Raw genomic sequence first — 22,814 nt, forward strand, 5'->3', positions numbered from 1 at the left:
ATTCTATTGAAAAATTGAGAAATTTATTCAGAAGAAATATGCCACCAGCTCAGATCATAACCCTTTCCCAGCAACTATGCTATTTGAATTTCCACCTGGGCATAGACTTCGCATTTGTAATTTTGTAAAGGATATACGACAGCTAAAAAGATCATACAATAGTAAGCCTAACCATAAAAGAAGCAATGAACCTGAATTAGCATGCAAGATACCCCGGATTGACCCTGATTGTTCAGAATCTAATACTTTGTCGGTTTCTCATATCTATAAGCAAATCAGATTCTGTGTGAGAAAGTGGATTAGTGAACAAAAAGATGATTGCCGTAATTTGCAAGAAGGTGAGGATTACACACTAAATGTTGCATCAAACAGAAGAAGTGGGAAATTTGATGTCTCGATTAGGTGTCTTTTGTGTGGAACAATGATGACTTTGCATCAAATCAAAAATTCATACATTTGTTCCAATTTTTATCGGCATGCCACACCCTGTGTTAAAAAGTACAATGCTGTTGGTGGATGTAAAATAAAATTTATTCAATCATCCCTAATTTTTTCAATGTCAAATGCCAGTCAGGGGAAAAGCATTTCAAAAGTGTCAAAGGAGAATAGTGTTTCAACAGGGTCAAATGTCAACCAGGGGAATAGCATTTCAACAGTGCCAACTATCAGCCAGGGGAATATCGTTTCAACAATTTCAAATTTCAGCCAGGGAAATAGCATTTTACCAGTGTCCAATGTCAGCCAAGAGAATAGCATTTCAACAGTGGCACCAAATGATCCTAATTATCATGATCTCTGTAGTAACAGTCATAGATCTTTGAATGATGTTTCTAGTAATCCCACCTCTACGGAAAGCAGCCGTCATGACCCTTCCAACAAGTAGGTTTTTTAGAGAGCCCCTCTTTCCAGGAAATGGAAAGAGGGGCTCATAAAAATTCTTACCAATCACACTGGTCACGGTCTTTGAGAAAAAAGATCTCTTGAACAAGCAGCTGCAGATCCCCTACAATTACAAATTACTGATTACTGGAAAGTAATGGATACTATTGAGTAACTGCAGTATAAAAAGAGAGAAACTTTCCATGCTGCTAAAAGAGTTAGAGCTTTCTTTATCAGCATCTAACAAAGATCCAATCAAACTCAATGTCAGTCACCTCTTGCAAAGCATGATAAGCAATGCAGAGCAAAACTGTGGTAAATACCCTACACATCGAAAACATTCAACCACTATTAAAAAGTTTGCAACGGCACTATTTTTGTATACTGGGTCTTTAGCCTATGAATTTCTTCAGCAAAATGTTCCTCAGGCTTTACCGTGTGTGCGAACTATTCAAACTACTATCCATTCACAGTACAAATGCATCGATGAGGGCTCTTTTAGATTTGATGAATTAAAAGAACACATTGAGCGATATGGAGCCCCAAAATTTATCTCTATATCTGAAGATGCTACAAGAATTGTAGGACGGGTAGAATATGACAGAGCAACCAACAGGTGTGTAGGCTTTGTCTTACCACTAGATAAGAATGGCTTACCAAAAATGAACTCTTGTACAGCTGATTCTTTTTCTGCAATGGAAGACATGTTTAAGAAGTATCCAATAGCAAAGTATGCATATGTTTACATGGCACAGCCTTTATGCCAAATTGTGCCACCTATGTGCTTGGCTTGCTTAGGAACTGACAATAAATTTTCAGCTGAAGATTTGTTACCAAGGTGGAGGTACATTGTAGAAGAGTGTTTCAAGCGAAATATTATTATTTTAAGCTTTGAGGCTGACGGAGATAGCAGAATAATGAAATGCATGACGATGTGCACGGCTCTCACAGCCCCAGATTCTGCTTGTACAGAAAAGGTATCTGCTCTTTCCAACCTGTATACTCCTGTACGTATACCTGAGAAGTGGCAAGGTTGGTTTCATATTCAACCTAACAAAATAGGCTTCGTACAAGATACAGTTCATCTAGCTGTGAAATTGAAGAGTCGTTTGTTGAAGCCTAGAATTGCATTGCCAATGGGAAAGTTTGCTGCAACAGATGATCATTTGGGTACCTTGACTTCCAAATTTCAAAAGGACCAACATGGGTTGCGATTAAAAGACATAAATCACAAGGACAAACAGAATTTCCAAGCAGTTGTAAACATTACTTCTGCATCTCACTTGCTTTCTAAATACCTGGTGCAAATGCTACAAAGTGCTATGTTGAATTAATCCAGTGTGTTATGGATGGGTATTTAGACCCACTTTCAGGAATTGAAAATTTGTGGTATGTAGCATTTTCTGTGCGCTATTGGAGGAAGTGGCTAATACTGAACAAGGCGTATACTTTGAAGGATAATTTCATTACATGTAATGCTTATATGTGCATTGAATTGAATGCTCATGCATTGATAGTCTTTCTAATTGCAGTAAGAGACAATGCCAAAAAGAATGACTGCTTTCTACCTTGGCTTCTTGGATCTCAATGTTGTGAGGAAATGTTTAGGACTGCAAGAAGTATGAGCAGCATATTTTCCACTATGATTAACTTTGGCATGCTTGGTCTGTTGCGAAGAGTACATCGCCTGCATATTCAGCTAGCCTTACAAACTGATACCAGTGAAGATATATTGTTTCCAAGAGTTGCAAAACGCAAACTGCAGAAATTGTCTTTTGATGTTCTTGAAATGACCAATGACAAAATATTTGAATCTGTAACAAAGGGAAAAGATAGAGCAAAGTGTGTGGTTGAAGAACTTGGAATGGCTGAAATTTTTAACAAGCATACATTGTGGGGCAGCAAAATTTTTATTGTAGGAATTGATGGTGGCTTTCATGAGAAAATAGAGGTAAATGATTGCAATCACGACAGTGATGACAATGAAGTGGAAGATGATGATACCTCAGTTATGTTACAGAAGGTTGGCTGTCTCAGTGGAGATGATACTTCTGCTACTCATTCTCTGCAACTTACTGAAGACCTTAGTAGTATGGCTGAGCACAAACTTATTGATAGTGCTTTGCAACTAAGACTCCAGGAGCAACAAAAGTTTGTGTATAAGAAATTGCCTTCATCAACAGTACCACTGTACCAGTATATAGACAAACCAGAGGGTGATAAGGGAGATTCAAAACTAAATGCTTCGACTTCTAAAGTTTGCAAAGCTAAGTTTAATCCTTTTGTGGAAGTTGTAACTAGTAGCAATAAGAGTATCTTGATCCGCAAAACAACAGCCTTATGTTTGTTACAAGAAGGAGAGTGGATATCTTCTGACCGATTGTTCAGAGTGAGATGCAAGTAACCATTCTCTGATAATTCAACAGCTGGTAAATCCTGTAAAAACAATGCAACAATTGTAATCACTGGTAAGGATGCTACTTCCTTACCTACTTCACCTCATACTACATCATCAGATGTTATTGTAATTGATGACGCAGGTGATACAGAATTTTCTGAATTGTGGCTACGTATTGAAGGAATTCCATTGTACAATACAGACAAGCAAATGATTTTGAATGGACAGTGGTTATGGGGCACACATCTAAGTGCTGTTCAGTTTCTTCTAAAGAAGCAGTTTCCATATTTGAAAGGGCTTGAGGATTGCACTTTCGTATTGCGCGAAGGAAATATTTTAATGCCTGGAAGTGTGCAAATTTTGCATGTAAATGGAAACCACTGGATAACAGTATCTACAATGGATCTAAGTTCTGATGTAACTGTATATGATTCATTGCACTTTACATTGCACCAAAGCACAAAATCGCTTCTATCACAATTGATAAAATCACCAAAGAAACATATTACTGTAAGATTTGCTAATACTAACAAGCAGGCTGGAGAAAATGACTGTGGTGTGTTTGCTGCTGCATACTGTGCAGCACTTGCTCATGGTGAAAACCCCAGCACTTTTGTGTACGACCAAAAGGTTATGAGAAATCACTTAGTAAGATGTTTAGAAGATGGTGCTATCCAGCCGTTTCCTGTGATAAGACAGAGGAGAATTGGAGTTCCTAATACAATCACAATAGATGTATTTTGCTGCTGTAGAAACACAGATGATGAACCAAGATGGTATTGTGCAACAAGTGTAAAGAGTGGTATCATCTGAGCTGCATTAGCAGTACAGTTAAGAAAGGAAAGAAGTGGCATTGTAGTAACTGTCAAAATAGTTCGTAGCTTATTGTTATATTGATGTACTTTTCAGACTTCATTAATTTAGTTGCAATTATATATAAAATAATTAATAGAACATGTGGTATAAATTTTCACAGTACAAGGGGTAGTCATTACCCACAGTCTTTTAGAACCATTTGCAACTGGGATAAAGATTTTTGTTCGGTGAAACTGATCACTTGATTTCATCCAAAAAGGTTCCTTGATTGTTTCACGATTTAGCAAAGTCTTGTAAACTCCCGTGTACAAATTGGCTAGCTAAGGTGCTTGGTCGTCCAATTTTAGGGCCTCTTGATTGCTTGATTTAGTGCAAATTTGCCTTTTGATTGCTTAATTTAATTTTAATTGCAGCAAAGATCCCGGTCGCAAATGGTTCTACAAGACTTGCATATAAAATTATGTCAACAAAACTCTTGAAAATCTTGATAAATCTGCAGAGTAAATCTTTATAAATCTGAATAAATCTTGACAAATCTGTAAAAATCAGTAAATCTGAAAATCTATATAAATCTTTGTAAATCCCTGTAAATCTCAAGATTTAAAATCTTGTACGCGAGTTTTACCCTGTTGCTTACCCCTCGGTCAAAAGCAAAGTACTCCATTTCATATCCCGGGTAACGAATATATAATCTATGCGCGTGGCCAAACCGCTTTTTTCTCTTTGTCATTGGGTAGGGAGAAAAAGGGTCTGGTCCGGTTCGAATCCCACACTCGTCTTGACACGACTAATTTTTTTTGTCGTCATTGACTAGTCTCGCACGTGCGAGACTAGTCATTGATAGGGTGAAGAAAAAATGAAAAGTGTTCTGACCATGCGATAGTCTCGTATATTGTACCCAGACCCTCGGGTATTGATTAGAAATATTTTGACAAGCAATTAATTCTTTTTTCCTTGCCACGCCCATTTTTGGCATTTGCCATATGTGGTTGCGTGAGTCCGAGGACACACCACACTTATTTATTTTTGTATTGTTCATGCCTTTTTCATCAATCTGGAAATTTTTCAGACCTCCGTATACCTAATACATTAGGGAGTGTTTGCAAATCCGCTATTTTTAGCACCTCAAATAATTTGCCCCTTAGGCTATATGGTATACTTAATAGACGTCTGATTTTAAACATTCACCGTTGAATATTTTGATTTAAAAAGTATAATTATAAGAACACAGCAGAACACCCTCTTTATGAGGGTTTTTGCCCCATCTTTTGTTCACCTTATTGGATTTATGGAAGTTTTGTCAATAACCGTTTGCTTGTATCAATATCTATGCTGACCAGACATGGGGCCAAGTACATGAGTACTTATACTTAAGTACACTAAGTACAAACTTGAAAGTACTTGTACTTTACTTAAATACTTTCTTAATTTCCCCAGTGTACTTGTACTTATACTCAAGTACTTCACTAAGTACTTGTATGTACTTGAGTACTTAAAGTACTTTTAAGTACTTGTAAGTACTGCAAACATTGTACGTATAGTTTGTACACAGTGGTGTACAATGAGAATAACAAAATTGTATGAAGGTGCAATTTACAACTACTTGCAATTCTTCTACTGCCTTCCCCAACCATACTATGTATCATGTTGCCATGATTAATGATGTCATAGCTTTCTAGCAAACAAAAACAATGCTGCTGTTTAAGGCAGTGGATTTTAAGAGTTTAAGAGAGAGAATGGTTGACAAAAACCTGAAAGTATCAACCCCTCTAGGCACACTTACATACTACAATACACTGAATACAGTGTATATTTTACTACAGCAAAATGTACTTGTACTTTACTTAAGTACTTCCAGCATGTACTTGTACTTTACTTAAGTACTATCTTGATTGCTGCAGGAGTACTTGTACTTGTACTTGGAAAATTCAAAAGTACTTGTACTTTACTTAAGTACTTTTAAATGTACTTGACCCCATGTCTGATGCTGACTTACCTAACTTGTGAGCCAGTGAGTTACCTCCGATTATATGTACTGGTGATACCTTTAGATCAAACATTGTCAACCACAATACTTCCAGTATAACTTTGTTTGGGCTGACATTTCCATTGGATTCTAAACATCACCTCTCACAGGCTTGGTTTCGTAAACTAAGGCAGAGTACCAGCAAACACTAGAAGAACTAGATTGGCTGTAGAACTAGATCAGCTGAATATTCCTGACTACTATAAAACCCTCAAAATTAGTGTGTTGGGAAGATATTTATCTTGTAATTAAATCTATGTGCATGTGCATTGTCCATGTGCATTGTGCACATTAGTCCATAGTAATATGGTTTTTTCATTGTGTGAAGTCTGGTGTGTCATAGTAGAGGCGTAAAAATACATTTTTAATTATAGATAGTAGAAAGCCACTGGGAGTAGCTTGCAGTTCTTCAGATAGTGAACATGACAATAGTGAGCCAGAGATCTCTGTAACGAAAGTACACCATCAACCATCAGCAGAGACCAGTTATGATCCCAATAGGTACTGTACAGCAACAGTTAACATCAAGCATCACTGCTACTGTATATTAAGCATCACTGCTACCATTTATTGTATCTGACAGGTATAGGCTTCATTTTGAAAAAGATAGCCAGCAAGAGTTGGACCTGCATAAACATGAGGCAAAAACCAAGCCACTGAAAACTGTTGCTGAGGTTGTGTATTTGACTTGTATATATATATATATTGTACATCACTATTTTATTTTAGGAAGAAATGGAAATTAGCCTCGATGATATTTTTAAACCTGGATCCAGTGAGTTTATGATGACATATTGTCAAATGATTTACAACTCCACATACTAAACAGTTCTAGATATTCCTAAGCGGCCACCATGGGATTATAAGATGAGCAAAGAGAAAGTAGAAAGCCAGGAGAGCAAAATGTTTGAGCTATACTTAAAAGAAATACATGGCCACTACAAGCCTGAAGATTTGAGCTACTTTGAACACAACCTTGAGGTCAGTAATATACCATGCTGTAGATTATGGGATGTAATCATGTACATTTTGATACATGCACATCAATTGTTATTCTGTAGACATGGCAACAATTGTGGAGAGTACTAGAAATGTCAAACATTGTATTATTTATCACAGATATTAGACACCCAGTAAGTGCATTAATATTATTTTCTTATCTCCGCCATGATTCTCTTACATTTACAGGCTCTTCATTTTTCACCATCATTGTTTCATCATGTCAAATTAGATATGAATAAGGATTTGGTATTGGTTCTCAACAAGGTACAGTATATAGTGTACCCTTCTTAAAATATGGTGCATGTTACATGCTGGACTTACATAACCTCCTAAACGTACATGTTGTCAGTCAATTGTACAGTGTACATGCATGTTTCATGTTTTCAGTGACATGCATGGAATTCTGGCATTTATCAGTATGATGTTTTTCCAGCATGCAACATGCATGTATGAATTCCAACATCTTGAAATATAAATGTCAAATGTTTGCGTTATCAAAGCAAGTGTGCATATGTTACATGTACAGTGTTGCTATGGCTACTGCTGCTTCTGTTGGTTACTGCCATTGTCAGTCACTATTCTACAGTACTGTAGTACTGCTTAGTTTACTGTATAGTAGAATTAAGTTTGGACTTTCTTGCCCAAAACTCACTCGAAGCCCAGCTTTACTTTTCTGTGGTATATTGGTTAGGCATAACCAAGTCCCAAAAATGCCTTCAGAGCAATCCTTCCAACACATTCCTATTGAATTTTTATTTAGATGGATCTGACGTACTGACTAACTGATGCCTTTAGCAAAGCATAACTAGTTAACAGGCTTGATTTCTTCACTGTTCATTGTCACTTCGGCCCAAGATGTAGCTTTTTACCTACCATAGCAGCTATACAGTACATGCATCATGGACTTCCTTTGTCCTCCTTTGTATTCCATTACTTTCTCCAGTACTGCATAGGTGTTGATATGTGGTAACACTCAATGCAACTGGTTTGCCACAAAATCAACTACAGTAGTGACTTCAGTGAGGCTTCTTCATTTGTAAAATTGTATAACAGGTACTACCTAAAACAAAGCGTAATGGTCACTTTGCTTTTCAGTGTACAGTAATTGATAATGTAATGTGTGTTTATTCGTGATTTCTGTGGGGTATAAGGACAAGTTTAGGTTACACAGTAGAGCAACAGACGTGGATGTCATTCATGAGAGTGTAAGAAAGACACCTCCAGGAAAATATTAAACCTGAAAAATTATTGTAGGGTATTTTCACACTAAAGAAAAGTTACAACGATGCCAGGTAGTCTCATTCAAAATAAATATTTGTAGTTACTTCCCAGCTCGAAATATTGTGCATGTTACCTGCATGTTACCTGCATGTACCATGCAACCTCCATGCATGTTTACTGTAACACGAGTGTTCCATGTATGTGAGGTGTATGTATCATGCATGCAATGACCGTCTTCCAGTACCATGCATGTACATGAATGTTGCATGTAGAATCCCACGGTGAAAACCGACACTTGGTAATTAGATTATAAATACAACTTGAAACTTTATATAATAGTGAGGAATAGTTTGGTAAGTCAAAGGTGTTGTGTGTGTATGACTGTTCTACATACCGTAGGGGTGGTAGCCATTAGATACAGCAGTAACCATAGTAACAATATACACCATGCATGTTACATGCTGCCACTTTTGGCATCACTACATGTTATGACATGCATGCCAACACAAACATGCATGTTAGAATTCATGTTACACAAGTGTAAGAAAAAATTAGGAATTTTCCATATGAGTAGGGACTGCAGCAATTAAAAGCACTGAAACAAGCTGCTGAGACAAAACACAACTGAATGACTGCATTTTAATCCTTTAACCTAAAGTAGGGAATTAAAATGCAATCATTCAGTTGTGTTTTGTCTCAGCGGCTTGTTTCAGTGCTTTTTATTTCTGCAGTCCCTGCTCATATGGAAAATTCCAAATTTTTTCTTACACTTGTTTGTGTACTTGTTTTGTAAATTTTATTGAATAACTGTATTTAGTAATTCACCCCCCCCTGCAATTCCCAAAATATGCAGCTAAACGTTCCCATAAGGATGCTGTCACGAAGAAGAGACAAACAACGAGCAACCAACTACTAACATTATTTTACTCTCAAGTAATTTTCATATAAAACTAGTGGTACATATAGCAACCATACAATTACGTATTATAATAATGACATCATAATTAACAATAAATTAGTCAGTGTTCTCTTCATGACACTCCCGACAAATTGAAAATGAAACAATGACTGCATCAGTACGCAACTGTTCAGTAATCTTTCTACGAGCATTAATAGCAGCCTTTCTTCTGCCATGTTTCTGCTGATCATCAATATCTGCACCAGGAGATGCCTCAATTGTTAGTGGATCATTGTTGTTCACTACTGATGGTATTTCTAGGGGATAAAGATGACTGATCGGTCTATCCAAAATACCTTTATTTGGCAATTGAAGCTTCACTGAACGTACAGGTACTTGATTATCTCTACTTAAAATAAGTTCTTTAACCTTTGCTAATTTTCCATGCCCTGCGTGGTATATGTTCATTCTTTACTAAAACAATCTCGCCAATTTGTGGTTGTCGCAACACTTGTGACCTGGGACCTTTATGCAAGACTTCCAAAACATTTGTAACTGTTTTTGGTTCTTTCTCCAGTATACTAGTAATTCCTGAGCAGAATCTAGTTTTGGAATATATTCATCAGAATCATCTGTGTCAAAAGGAATAGCATTGTTGTAGCTTCCCGTCAAAAAAGGAGAAGGAGTCAAAACAAAGCTGGATTGAAAATCTTCATGTACGTAGGTCAAAGGGCGGGTGTTTATGATGGCTTCCACCTCGGTCAACAATGTTATGAGCTTATCCCAATATAATACTCTCCGGCCCATTCCCTTTCTTAAGGCTCTCTTGACCATTCCTACAAGTCGTTCATAGAAACCCCCTTGCCAAGGGGCCAATGCTGTTGTAAACTTCCATTGGATTCCTTCATACGAGAAAAAAACTCACAACTGTCTCATCTCTATATACCTTCAGCCACTGTTGATCTAAAGCAGATTTCACCAAACGGAACTGAGGAGCATTATCTGAAATTGTTTGAGTTGGTTTACCTCTTCTAGCTATAAATCGGCGTAAACAGTCCAGAAACAATTGACCCGACAGTCCCTTCACAAGCTCCAAGTGAATCGCTCTTACAGCCAAGCATGTAAATAAACATACCCACATCTTTTCAACAGCATCGCCTTCCTTAACTTGAATGGGGCCAAGATAGTCCAATCCAACAAATGTAAATGGGTCTGACTTGGATACTCTTTCTTTGGGCCATGGTGGCATATTTGGCAAACAAAAGGATTGTCCATCATGACTTTTACAAACTACACATTGATGCAGTACATGCCTGACCTCTGCTCTTCCTTGGGGAATCCAAAATTCTTCTCTGAGTTGGCTGAGAGTATGTGATACACCTGCATGAATCAGACGAACATGAATTTCTAGAATAACAAGTTGTGTGAAAAAACATTTACGTGGAAGTAGCTTGGGATGCTTCATTTCCTCACTAACATCAGCATTGGAGTATCGTCCATAACATCGTAAAATTCCAAATTGATCTGTCTTCAAACCAAGTTGCTTTTGCAAACAGTGCTTCTTATTATTCTTCAAAGCAAGAAGTACATCATTAAAATAACTTTGCTGAACAGAGTAAATCCATAAAATTGAGGCCATTTTGATTTCAGTTCTAGAAATAAAACCTTCACTTAAACTCTCTAAAACAACTGCCATTAACCTGTGTTTGAACCTCTCTCCATCAATCTTTCTCCACACTTTCAGTTTAATAAATCTTAATACATACACTGACACTCTCAACAACTTTCGAAGAGAAGAGTAAAATGGTTCCCTCAACCCAAATAAAAACAGTTGATTGTCATCAAGTCGGTCAACTCCAGCAACATTGGCCAATTCAATAAATGATCTGGATCTTCTTACTTCAGTTTCAATCTGTTCTAACTTCTCCACAGTAATCTCTGGCAGATTCCAAGCAGGCCATGATAAATGATTGGTTCCCAGCCAGGAAGGGCCATGCCACCATAGTGAACATTCACAAAGCTCACTCACTGATAGTCCACGAGTGGCCAAATCCGCTGGATTGTGACCAGAAGCAATATAGCGAAATCTCAAGTCCCTGTGTAATTTGATCTCCTTTACACGATTCTCTACAAATACAGATAACGGTTTTGTGGTTTTTATCCAGTGCAGTTCACATTGAGAGTCGAAATTTCTCTTCAATACTCAACTTCATTTCATGCTCAACAAAACTAACAGCTCTCACTCCAATTAATACTGCTAGCAGCTCCAAACGTGGTATGGTAAACTTTTTAAGTTTAGCCTTTGATTTAGATTTTTCTTTTCCAGTAGGAACAAGACGCATCTTCGCAAAGACAAGATTTGTCTTTGCAGTTGTACCATCACAAGTTCTTAGATAAATGGTCGTAGCATAACATGTAGTAGAGGCATCGCAAAACACCAGCAACTGATTAACCCCTTTACTCTGGTTTTCCACAAGTCTTTTGATGTTCAAATTGGAAACAGAGATCAACATCTTTAGTATTTGATTCCACTCCCTAACAAGATCACCAGACAATGGTTCATCCCATGACTTAGAAAGTTTCCATAATGTCTGCAAAAATACCTTTCCATGAAAGGTCACTGGTGTCACAAGTCCAAGCGGATCAAATATTTTAGCCACAATATTAAGAACATCCCTCTTTGTTACAACGCCATCCATCATTACTCTGTCCACTCCTGGAATATGTACTAAATCATCTTTTACATTCCACAAAAGACCAAGTACTTTTACTTTGCCATCAGCTGAAGAAACTCTCTCATCAGCTGAAAGAGATTCCAAAAATTCTACTGCATTTGAGTTCCACTCACGCAAGTTCATGGAGGCTTTCCTAAAAATTTCTTTTGCTTCCTGATAAATACTGAAAGTCTGCTCTACAGAATCAGTTCCAATAAGTACATTATCAACATAGATATTACTCATAATATCCAGAGCAAGAGGTGTACCTTCTTTCAGTAAATGATGTTTAAGTGTAGCACCAAGCAAAAATGGACTACATATCAGCCCAAAGGGGACTCTACAAAATCGATACACAGCAATATTGGCATCACTTACATCAGACTTGTTTATATCTTTCAACCACAGGAATCGGGTGACATCTCGCTCATCTTCCTGAACTCCTATTTGGAGAAATGCCTTTTCCAGATCAGCAAGGATGACAATTGAATGTAGCCGAAATCGTATCAGAAGCCCAACCAGATCAGGTAATATCACTGGACCACGAAATAAACAATCGTCCAGACTACTTACAAATCTTAGAGACTTAGCTGACGCATCATAGACAACATGAACTTTGGTTGTGGCCTTAGCTGGTGTAAGTACAGGGTGATGAGGCAAATAATGCTTTCTAGTACCACTTAATACAGAATTGTCTATTCTTTCAATGATACCCCTGTCTAGTTGTTGACAAATTATGTCATCATATTTTCGAAGAAGTACTTGGTCAGACTGAAGACGCTTAACCAATGATTTCATTCTCCTCAAAGCAAGAAGATAGTTATCAGGTAAACATACATTAGATTCTTTCCATGGCCATTTAATTTGATACCTCCCATCCTCAAACCGAACACTCTCACAAAACTTGTGTAATGCTAGATCGTCATCACTTTCTATCATAGGGTCCGCAATTCCAATGATTTCAAGGGACCACAACTTATCCACAGGTTCAAATGTTCCAGATAAACAATGTGAAGTTGCTCCAGGCAACATAAAATTAACTGTAGATACAAACAATGTGCTGATTGGCAAATCATGGTCACCTCCTGGACATTTTCCCGTAACTATGTATCCAAACTTTGAGGGCAACATAAACATCTCATAAGGTAAAACTACTTTGTCGCCCCCAACAATTTCCCAAAAAAAATCTGAACCAATCAGCACATCTATAGTTGTTGTCTCCATTACATTAGGAATAGAATCAGCAAGCTGGTCAGGTGAGATCAATCTTAAAAACTCAAGATCCTTTTGTAACAGTGGTCCTCTTTGAATGCACCCAGTGATCTGTTGAAGCACATTGGCAGACGGTGTCATAAAAGAACCATCATTGACCTTTACCTTAAATGTAACAACATATGTGTCAACATTCTTAGCCTTTTGTGCTCCAAATGTAGAAACTGAAAGATTTTCTTTATGCTCTGAGTGTAGCTTTAATTTTTGTGCAAATTTGGTGGTCATGAAAGTTCTTTGGCTTGCACTGTCCAATAGCACTCTAGCATTAATCAAAGTCTACCCATCAGAAGTTTGGATGGGGACAATTGCTGTTTGTAGTAGTACTCTTTCATTCGAAGCTAACATTGTATGAGTGATATGAGAGCGAACTGTTTGTTCAGTAGGACTAGACTCATCATGTCAACTGTTCTTTGCAGAAGGTAAACTTGAACTATCAGCAACATCTGAAGCCCTATTATGCTCAGTAACACAAAACATGTTTGCTCCTTCTGGAAATTTATCAGGGCATAAACAACGGTTGTGGTAACCTTTCTTCCCACAATGATCACAAGCTTTCTTCTGTGAAATAGGACAACTTTTGACAACATGTCCAGGTTTCAAGCAAATAAAACATCTCCCATCAGAACTCAACTTCTGCTTTCTTTCTGATAAATTCTTATACCTATCACACTGATCATTATAGTGGTCACCCTTACAGAAATGCAGGGACGCATTACTATTCGAACACTCTTACTATCACTGATACTACTGAATACCTCTGCAGGGATATTATTGGTTGGATGGTAACCCTTTACATTTGTGACCTGATGGACTGGTTTGTCCAAACAACTTTTAGAATTAATGGCATACCGGTGAACATTCTCCTGGATTCTAACAAATTGAAAAATTGCTGATCGCAACATTTTCATATCCCAAACATCAGTAGGTTTCTTTGTTTCTTCTAATTTCATAACAACTTCAGTTAGAAATTTATAAAGCACTAATTGTATTAGCATTCTCTGATTATTTATGCTCTCACCTTGAGCCTCCAACTGCCGTAGTGTCTTTTCCACACAATCATAAGTTTTTTGTATCTCTGTAAACTTATTACATGACCTTGGTAAACTTTGTAATTTTGCATATAGCGATTCAACTATCACCTCTTTTCTACCAAATCTTTCCTTCAATAAAGCAATTGCAGTGTCATAATTTTTGTTGTCAATCGACAAACCGGAAATAGCTGTTGCTGCTGTACCCTTCAAAACACTTTTTAGGTAATTGAACTTTGATACTTTGGGCAAGTTCTGCTCATCTACCGATGTCTTAAACATGTCCCAAAATTCAGGCCATTGCTGTACATTTCCGTCAAAACAAGGAAGCTGCAATTTTGGCAGATTGACCTTAATGTTAGTGTCTTGACCTATGTTGCTAACCTTTGCTTGACTTGAGAGATTTTTCTGGGTCTCTAAAAATTGATTCGGCTGCTGTTCAATTTTCTTTCAATACGTTTAAGCCTACTCTTAAGCCGACTTACAACCTCACTAGCATTTATTAACAACTCAACATATCCTTCAGTACCTTCAGCAACTCGTGTCTGTTCCTTTTCTTCTGCATCCTTGGCTTCTCCATGCATTTCCCTCAACAGCGAGACCCAATCGTGGTTGCATCTTTCCAAAATAGAAATATTAGTGGAAAAACGGTCGATTAATTCCTCTACATTTATCTCTTCTTCTTCAACTTCTTTGTCATTAATAGGTGCCGAAAGAAGCTTTTCAGCATCCTGAATGTATCTTAAAAGCCGCGCCTTCGACGGACCAATCAGCTTGCGTATTGGGCCAGACATATCTGGCGACCCTGCTCACTGCGCCAAATCTTTGTCACGAAGAAGAAACAAACAACGAGCAACAAACTATTAACATTATTTTACTTTCAAGTAATTTTCATATAAAACTAGTGGTACATATAGCAACCATACAATTACGTATTATAATAATGACATCATAATTAACAATAAATTAGTCAGTGTTCTCTTCATGACAGATGCGTATTTTTAACAAACCGCTTTAAACAACACATTACCCACAGAAGTATCTTTTCAACTGTTTTATAGTGTGTCTACAGTATTATTTTCCACTAATTCTCTCAACAAAGCCTCAGGGCTGCTCTTACTTTTAGTTTGCGTAAGTACTGGTCACGCCCACTTTCTAGACGACGAGATGCGTGAACCTATGAGGCCTACTACGGTGTTTTTCAGTTGTAGTACGCCTGAAAAGTGCACTGGGAAAGCTACCCATAAAGTCTGTAGAGAGGTGCTATATACACCCGGTTTTTTAAACTCGGAAAAGAAACCACTTTCGAGCCAAAGCAAGCACTCTAATCCTTACGCATGTAGTTTCTCAACCGGCAATGTTGAACAGGCAGCAGCATATCCCGAGGTATATCCCAACATTAAAATCACGTGCTCGCTACAATTATGCTACACATTTATTCCAATATGTTGGGGCACTGTGGTGTGTGCTTTGATGGAAACCATACCCATGAGAGATGGCCACGATAAAGAAGGATCAAAGATAAAACAGTAAGACAGTAGCGCACACATCATAGGTATTTAATATTGTGAAAGGTTTTTTTTGCCACAAAATTCGAAGCGTTTCCGCCAAAGAAGCAAGGCTGTAGCTGTAGCCAGTTTTCTGCTACTCTTTACTGAACGCATCAGGCAGGCAGGCAGTGAGGCAGGCAGTGAGGCAGGCAGTGAGGCAGGCAGTGAGGCAGGCAGTGAGGCAGGCAGTGAGGCAGTAGAAAATTCGCTAAAATAATATATTTTTTAAATTTCGTAGCACCTCGTCGGAAACGTTTCAGGTCGTTCTGAAGACACATTTGGGCTTGTTTATACCTGACCAATACTGTGAAGTGGCCGTGAAGGATTTCTGAAGATGATTTTCAGTAGATTTTTCTTCATGGACCACGCCCACACCTTCATCATACAGTACTATTGTACTGTATGATGCATGTATGTTAACACTAATAACATGCATGTTTAGGAGATCCTGTAGGTTTCATGTTTCATGTAACATGCATGGTACATGTGCAATATTTTGAGTACATGTATTATAGTAATATACGTTACTTGATAGCAGCAGTAGGAGGTGATAACTAGATGGCATAACTCACAAAATATTTATTTGAGACGTGCTCATTTTACTTTCTTGGTCGTACGACTCGCTACCGTGAGTCTTGATATAATGAACAAATGTGAGGTTTCCATGCATCTTATTTCCTATAGCCTGATGCGTGTATGTGCATGTCACCCTTTGTGTACATAGCAGATAACACAGGATTGGTCATGCATGTCACTGGTTCGTGTAGATATCAGGCACCTCACATGCATGTAACACTCATGTACATATTACTAAATATTCATGCAGTAACATGCATGTTACATACACAACCTTTGGATTGAATAGGATAACCCTGAAATTTCAAGTAATAAGATTGTCAACACTTCATTGTACTGTTTTGCACTATCAATTTTGTAATGTGGTCTCTAAACATCGAAGGTCTTTTCTTCTCGATAGGTTGATTTAGTTCCTCCACCAGTAGCTGTTGCTTGGAGAGCTTATTTCCAGACCAAGTTCCCTGACCTACATGTCATCCTTTTCACATCATTTCCAAAGGAGGCATCTACTTATCAGCAAGTTAAAGGTATGTTTGTTTCACCATTTTTTACAAGTTCAATCATTGTCTTAAAGTGCACACTAAGATGAGAAGGAAAGGTAGGAGGCTGCTTACAGCTGTGGGTCCAGAAGAATTGCTGAAAGTGGTTGAAGGTATTTACAAGGGAAAGGGTAAGTTGTTCTTGTCAATTGTGAACTACAGTAATGATAATGTACAGTAGAAGCCTATTGTAACCTAATACTTGTAATTATTCAGGCTATATGTTGTAGTACACAAAAGCTATTTGATATGGTGAGCCATGGTATCCCAGTGTTGAGCCTCATACAGTATATCTGAAGTGTGTGGACCATTTGTGATTGGGCCAGTGAAAACAGGGAATGTGGGTACACAAAATTTGCTTGCTTTTTCAAACTTTCATCACCCATAACTTTTTGTGCCACTGTGCTATGGTCATGCAATTTTTTGCCTGTATTTTTACATTTAATAATTATAAGGGCCACCGTAGTTTATGCAGTGCCTACCCTGAAAACCCTGAAATTACGCATTCTATTACTTAGCAAGTTTGTAGCACTAACAGAACTCCATTAAGCAAGGAAGGTTAATGCTTTATATATGGGGAAAGTCGCCTATCAATAACAAACAGCACTATTTAATTTATAAGTGTGTAGAACTTACCATTTTGAAGCAACAATGCGATTTCTTAACATTGCATGTTGACGATCAGTGTTGGGAGTAACGCGTTACTTATGTAACGCGTTACGTAATATTATTACTTTTGTGGTAACTAAGTAATATAACGAAATACGCTATAAAAACAGGTAATATAACTCGAGTTACTTTACTTACAAATGTAACGCGTTACCTAAGTAATATAGTTACTGTAACGAATCTAATATTACGTAATATCATTACTACATGTAACAAAGTTACTAATCTCGTTAGTAATCCACTGAGTAACGCCTAGCCACAACGAAGTAATGAAGCCTACTGAATGAAGCTTATTCATCAGCTTATTACTTATAACAAGATTTGCACATTGTCCAACAACGCAATCATGTCACGTGACAAGGTGGTAGTTTCACACGTGACAGCTTAAGGCTGTGGACACAAAGTAATATAATATGTAATATTATTATAGTTACTTTATTTTATGGGTAATATGTAACTGTAACTAAATAGTTCAGTTGCGAGTTATGTATGTAATATGTAACTAGTTACTTGTAAAAAGTAACTTGCCCAACACTGTTGACGATCTGTATCTTTCGTTACACAATCTTTTAAAATGTCTTGATTTGTTCTATTTAAAGTATGCCATCACATGATTTGGTATATCATTTTATTCCTCTCTAAATAGAGAGCACTTAAGTTTTATTCCAAGTAAATCAGACAATCGGAGAGGAAGTTACGGAGTGAATTCTACAAGGTTAGTTTTATTGTATAGACTGCAACTTTTCACTAGCGTAGCTTTTCGAAATATGTTGGCCTTGTAATATGAAAAGAATCGCCTACTAATGATGAATAGAGTGGTCTTTGTTCCAAGCCCGTAGCTTCAATCGCTGCTGAGTTACACTTCTTTGTTGACTTTTTATTCACTAGGACGTGCATGTACGATGGCGGTCTTTCATGTAAGGTCATATTTGGGTGTACATGTATGACACTGGTCCCTAAAGGGTTAAATAAAAGTTACAGAATACAAATATTCTATTCCATTACTGAGATATGACCTGCCTGTTATGTATCAAGGTGTTGTTTGTGCCCACATGCCCTATTTTTGCAGGTCCGGTCACATTTGATGTTTGGACACTGTAACTGATACAGTACAGATATACAGTAGGTTCTTATGTTGAGGTTTATGAATTAAAGGACACTTCCCGCTATTTAGCTACTCTTGTAGAGCAGTCACTTTAGCTTATTGAATTGTAATGTGCTTGTGGGTGTAGTAGAGCTACAGTAATGCACCTGTACTGTGTGCGTGCGTGCGTGTATTTTGTTGTTGAAGTCACATTAAAGTACCTGTAATTGCAATTACAACTGGTCACATTAAAGTACCTGTCTTTGAAGCCATACAATGCACATTGAAGCACCACCTGCTGTGGTTAGCCACAGAGTGGCTAATCAGTTGTGCTCCTGTCATCACCAGTTGTCACCTTACTGGCCAATTGTGTTTTCACCATCAGTCGTGTCCCCAGTTGCCAACTCAATGCCTCTATCACATTGCCAGTTGTCACCTCACCACCACCAACACCACCTACAACAGAATCTGCCCTTGAAAGACTGTGTCGAGACTATGTTGACTGTGTATTTGTCAACGAGGCACAACAGCAGCAGCATACAATTGTAGTCAGGACTGTGGCACAGTGTGATGATCCATTTGGTTAATGGGCAGAGTTGATTTTAACAGCATCACACTTTGGGGAGGTGCATGATATTATGCTCCTCTTGCCATTGACTGTTGTACAGTAAGGATAGGTCAGCCATGAGATATGACATCACCCATGAAACTAAAGCAAGGGACCAATATTCTTGGCATCATTCTGGAGCATCAGTGGCAACAACAGGTCTCATGTGGACCTTCAATGTAGACTGTAAGTCATATTGTTTAAAGTACCCTTTAGGATGGTTGGCTGGGAGCATCACCTAATGGCTTAGTGTACAACCCTAATGATGATGATTATTGAGATCTAGAGACCCATCTCAACTCATTCAGTGATCTCTGCTCTCATAGCAAATTAAAACCACAAACTACATGTACGACTACTACTACCAAATTCAAAGGCAACTCCACATCACAAAGAGGGTGTAGTGTGACTTTTATGTATGGACACCCCAACCAAATGATTTCCATACAGAACAGATATGTGAAGCACATTCATTCAAAATTGAGACAGGCTCTATATATGCCTCCAGAGCTTGTCCTGGCACTTCACGTCACATACATGTAGTTAGAGGCACTATTGAGACCTAGCACGCACACAATGTACACTCGTATCAAATCAATGCTGCGTAGCTACAGTACATATTACTAACACTTCTAATCTCATGGCTTACAGTGTACATAATTTGTGATACTTGACTACAAAGACAGCACATCTATTTGCTGTCATAAATCTCATGGTAAATTGTCCATGTGCCACAGGAAGTTCAGCTTTTATGAATTGGACACTCCATCTTGACTCTGCTCCACGATGGTGTTGAGTCTATAAAGCTACAAACACATTCATAGCCCAAAGGAAACTCCCTACTCTTTCGCCTTTTTCTACTGACACATGCTACTGAAAAACTTACCTTTTCGCTCCAGCAATGCATGAAAAACCTTATCACTGTTAAAAAGTGAACCATTAACAATGTTAATTCTGCTCACCAACAACAATTACGCGATGTACAGTACACATGACCTGGCCAGGCCTGTAACGATCTTACTGCCTGTTGCAGGCAGTTCAGAGGCTTGGCCTGTAGCAGTATAAAGCATTTGTAGGGAATTTCAGGTACAGTACATATACTAGTACACTACCATACACAGCTCTGGCATTCACCTGTAGCCTGACCAGTTGGATATTTATGAATTGGTGAAGGACAGGCAGTGTGGAGTTGAAGTAGTGCTGGGCAATATATTAGTTATTGTATACTGCGATCTTGCTCATATTGTCTTCAAATTTCAGTATCACTATATTGTACACTACTCCATGCATGTATGGATGGATTTCAGTACTTCTCTGATATTGTCACATTATATTCAAGAAAGCACTGGTTATACGTTTCTTGAACCACCTACAGTATAATTACGGATATCAGGATATTTACTAATATCGTGATGTTTCAGATGATGAATTACAGGGTGCAACAAATTGTGATATTGTCCTGCACTAGTTTGAAATACTGTACGTATAGACATATTAAAAATTTAAAATAAGAAATAGGGATCGCTAAAAAAAGCCACGAAACAAGAAGAGATCGCTGGGGTGGTAATGTAAACCACAAATCCCTATTTTGACTATCTTAAAATGCTCCATTTGAGTATAAAGAGTCAAAATAGGGATTTGTGGTTTACATTACCACCCCAGCAATCCCTTCTTGTTTCGTGGCTTTTTTTTAGCGATCCCTATTTCTTATTTTAAATTTTTAATATGTCTAGTTTGTGTACTTTTTTCCAAATCCATTTATGGATTATAAGTTAATTGGCACATTATAGTGTAGCCTAAGCTAACAGAGATTCCTCAGTTTTAAAAGTTAACTCATTAACTAGATATCTTAATGCAACATTAATTTGTAATCTATGATAAAGACTGTATTTTCATTCTGATTTGTACACGCACAAAATAATAAGATAGGATATATTTATTCCTGGTCTACTCAGTGTTTCAGCCACCATCGTCACACTTTGTGCCATTGCTGAAAACACACTGCTATACGAGCTAGCTACCTGTCAGAAGAATTACTGATTGTGCACCTATCATACAGGAGACAGTGTTGATGACAGCAAAGGAGACTTGAAGAAGAGCAAGATGTCTTAAGTGTTTATTGTAAAAGAATGAAACTCTATGATACAAGTTATAAGAATGGTAACTGTTAGTGTTATAATTCCTGTAGAGTCCATTTAAAAAAAAAGAGAGAAGAACAATGCATACATCAAGCATGTGCATTATAGGTGTAGAGTTGTCTAGCAGAATAGGTAGTGAAGAGATAGATATACATTGTAGCTGCAGTGCTATTATTGTAGTGATGACGCTTACAACACCTTTGTATAAATGTACGAGTTGCACATATGAATATGCAAGGCAGCATGCAGCAGCAACCGTGTGAGTCAATGTTAATCAAGCTAAATAGGAGGAGATGGCTAGGCTTGGCCGAAGTCTTCCTATGCCGGTGTCTTCATGTACAAATCACAATGTCACTATACTAGTGGCCAGTGGCGTAGCCAGTCTTACATGATTACCAGGGATTTGGCAGTCATACCCATGCAAGACTACTTTAAACTGGCATATTGAGTTCCAATTGCCAGGACTTAGACTGGGCTCTAGCCCTGGAAAGCCTAGGTGTAGCCTGCTAGCAGCAGTGTGTCATAAAGTGGAACACCATAGGTATAGTCAGCAAATTTAAGTCTGGTTAGCATGTGTTCATAAATGCTTGCAACTGTTAATGTCACTAGCTGATCAGAGAATGTGCTAAAGTACACAGTAGCTAGTTACAGTGACATAAGCACAGTAGCACACAATCCTCCCATATAAGACTGTCAGACTTCACACCCTTAAGTTGTTTATGACATGGTTACCATATGGGAGGGTTGTTGATGATATGGGGTTAGACCACAAATATTTTTAAATGGTAGGGTTGTAATAAACACCCCACCCAACCTTTTTTGTGTATGAAAAGCAGCCATGATATCAGCGCTACCATTTACCTTCCACCTATAATGGACAAACAAAGCACTCACTGTGATGGCTAGGATTCTAGGAAGAAGAATAAACGGATGCCTTGCATGCGCACTTGAACGACTTCTCGTAGAGAAGACGGGCAGCTCACTAGAGACCAACACAACTGCACAACTTCAATCTGCCATCTGTTAACGTTATAAAGACTATAGTTGAACAACACGCATCCCTGTGCACACAAGATCCCATAATTTTGTTCTTCTATGGCTTCTTCCGTATACGGAACAGCAGGCAATGGCTAAGAAGAACTTAGAAATTTATCGAGGTGGAGGCCGTTAGCGATCTGTGGAGTACGGGTTAATTAATGGGTCATGGACACGCAGGACTCAGTGAGTAAGGCTGTGTACTTTTTATTGCGAAAAAATGGAAGCCTTGGGCTGTACACGAGTGAAACAAAATAATAATAATAATCAAGACACACAGTAGTGTGTCGTGCGGCCCAAGAAGCCGCCGCGCCACACCGTGAGTATATTTACAGGAAGAAAGTAAATCCAATTTTCACAGC

The 22,814-nt window shown here is 38.0% G+C and overlaps 1 protein-coding gene across 2 annotated transcripts in view; it reads left to right on the forward strand.

The window, feature by feature from the left end:
- Positions 1-22,814, forward strand: part of LOC136266010 (guanine nucleotide-binding protein-like 1) — a 53,411-nt gene that overhangs the window by 7,879 nt on the left and 22,718 nt on the right. For both annotated transcript variants that reach the window (XM_066060961.1, XM_066060963.1), the window contains exons 2-9: positions 6,494-6,620; positions 6,703-6,793; positions 6,849-6,894; positions 6,949-7,100; positions 7,181-7,252; positions 7,308-7,385; positions 16,781-16,907; positions 16,955-17,050. In XM_066060961.1, the coding sequence (XP_065917033.1) occupies positions 6,494-6,620; positions 6,703-6,793; positions 6,849-6,894; positions 6,949-7,100; positions 7,181-7,252; positions 7,308-7,385; positions 16,781-16,907; positions 16,955-17,050 (789 nt within the window). The remainder of the gene's footprint in view (positions 1-6,493; positions 6,621-6,702; positions 6,794-6,848; positions 6,895-6,948; positions 7,101-7,180; positions 7,253-7,307; positions 7,386-16,780; positions 16,908-16,954; positions 17,051-22,814) is intronic.

This window comes from Dysidea avara, chromosome 9 (genome assembly GCF_963678975.1).
Source record: "Dysidea avara chromosome 9, odDysAvar1.4, whole genome shotgun sequence".
In the NCBI taxonomy this organism is placed as follows: domain Eukaryota; kingdom Metazoa; phylum Porifera; class Demospongiae; order Dictyoceratida; family Dysideidae; genus Dysidea; species Dysidea avara.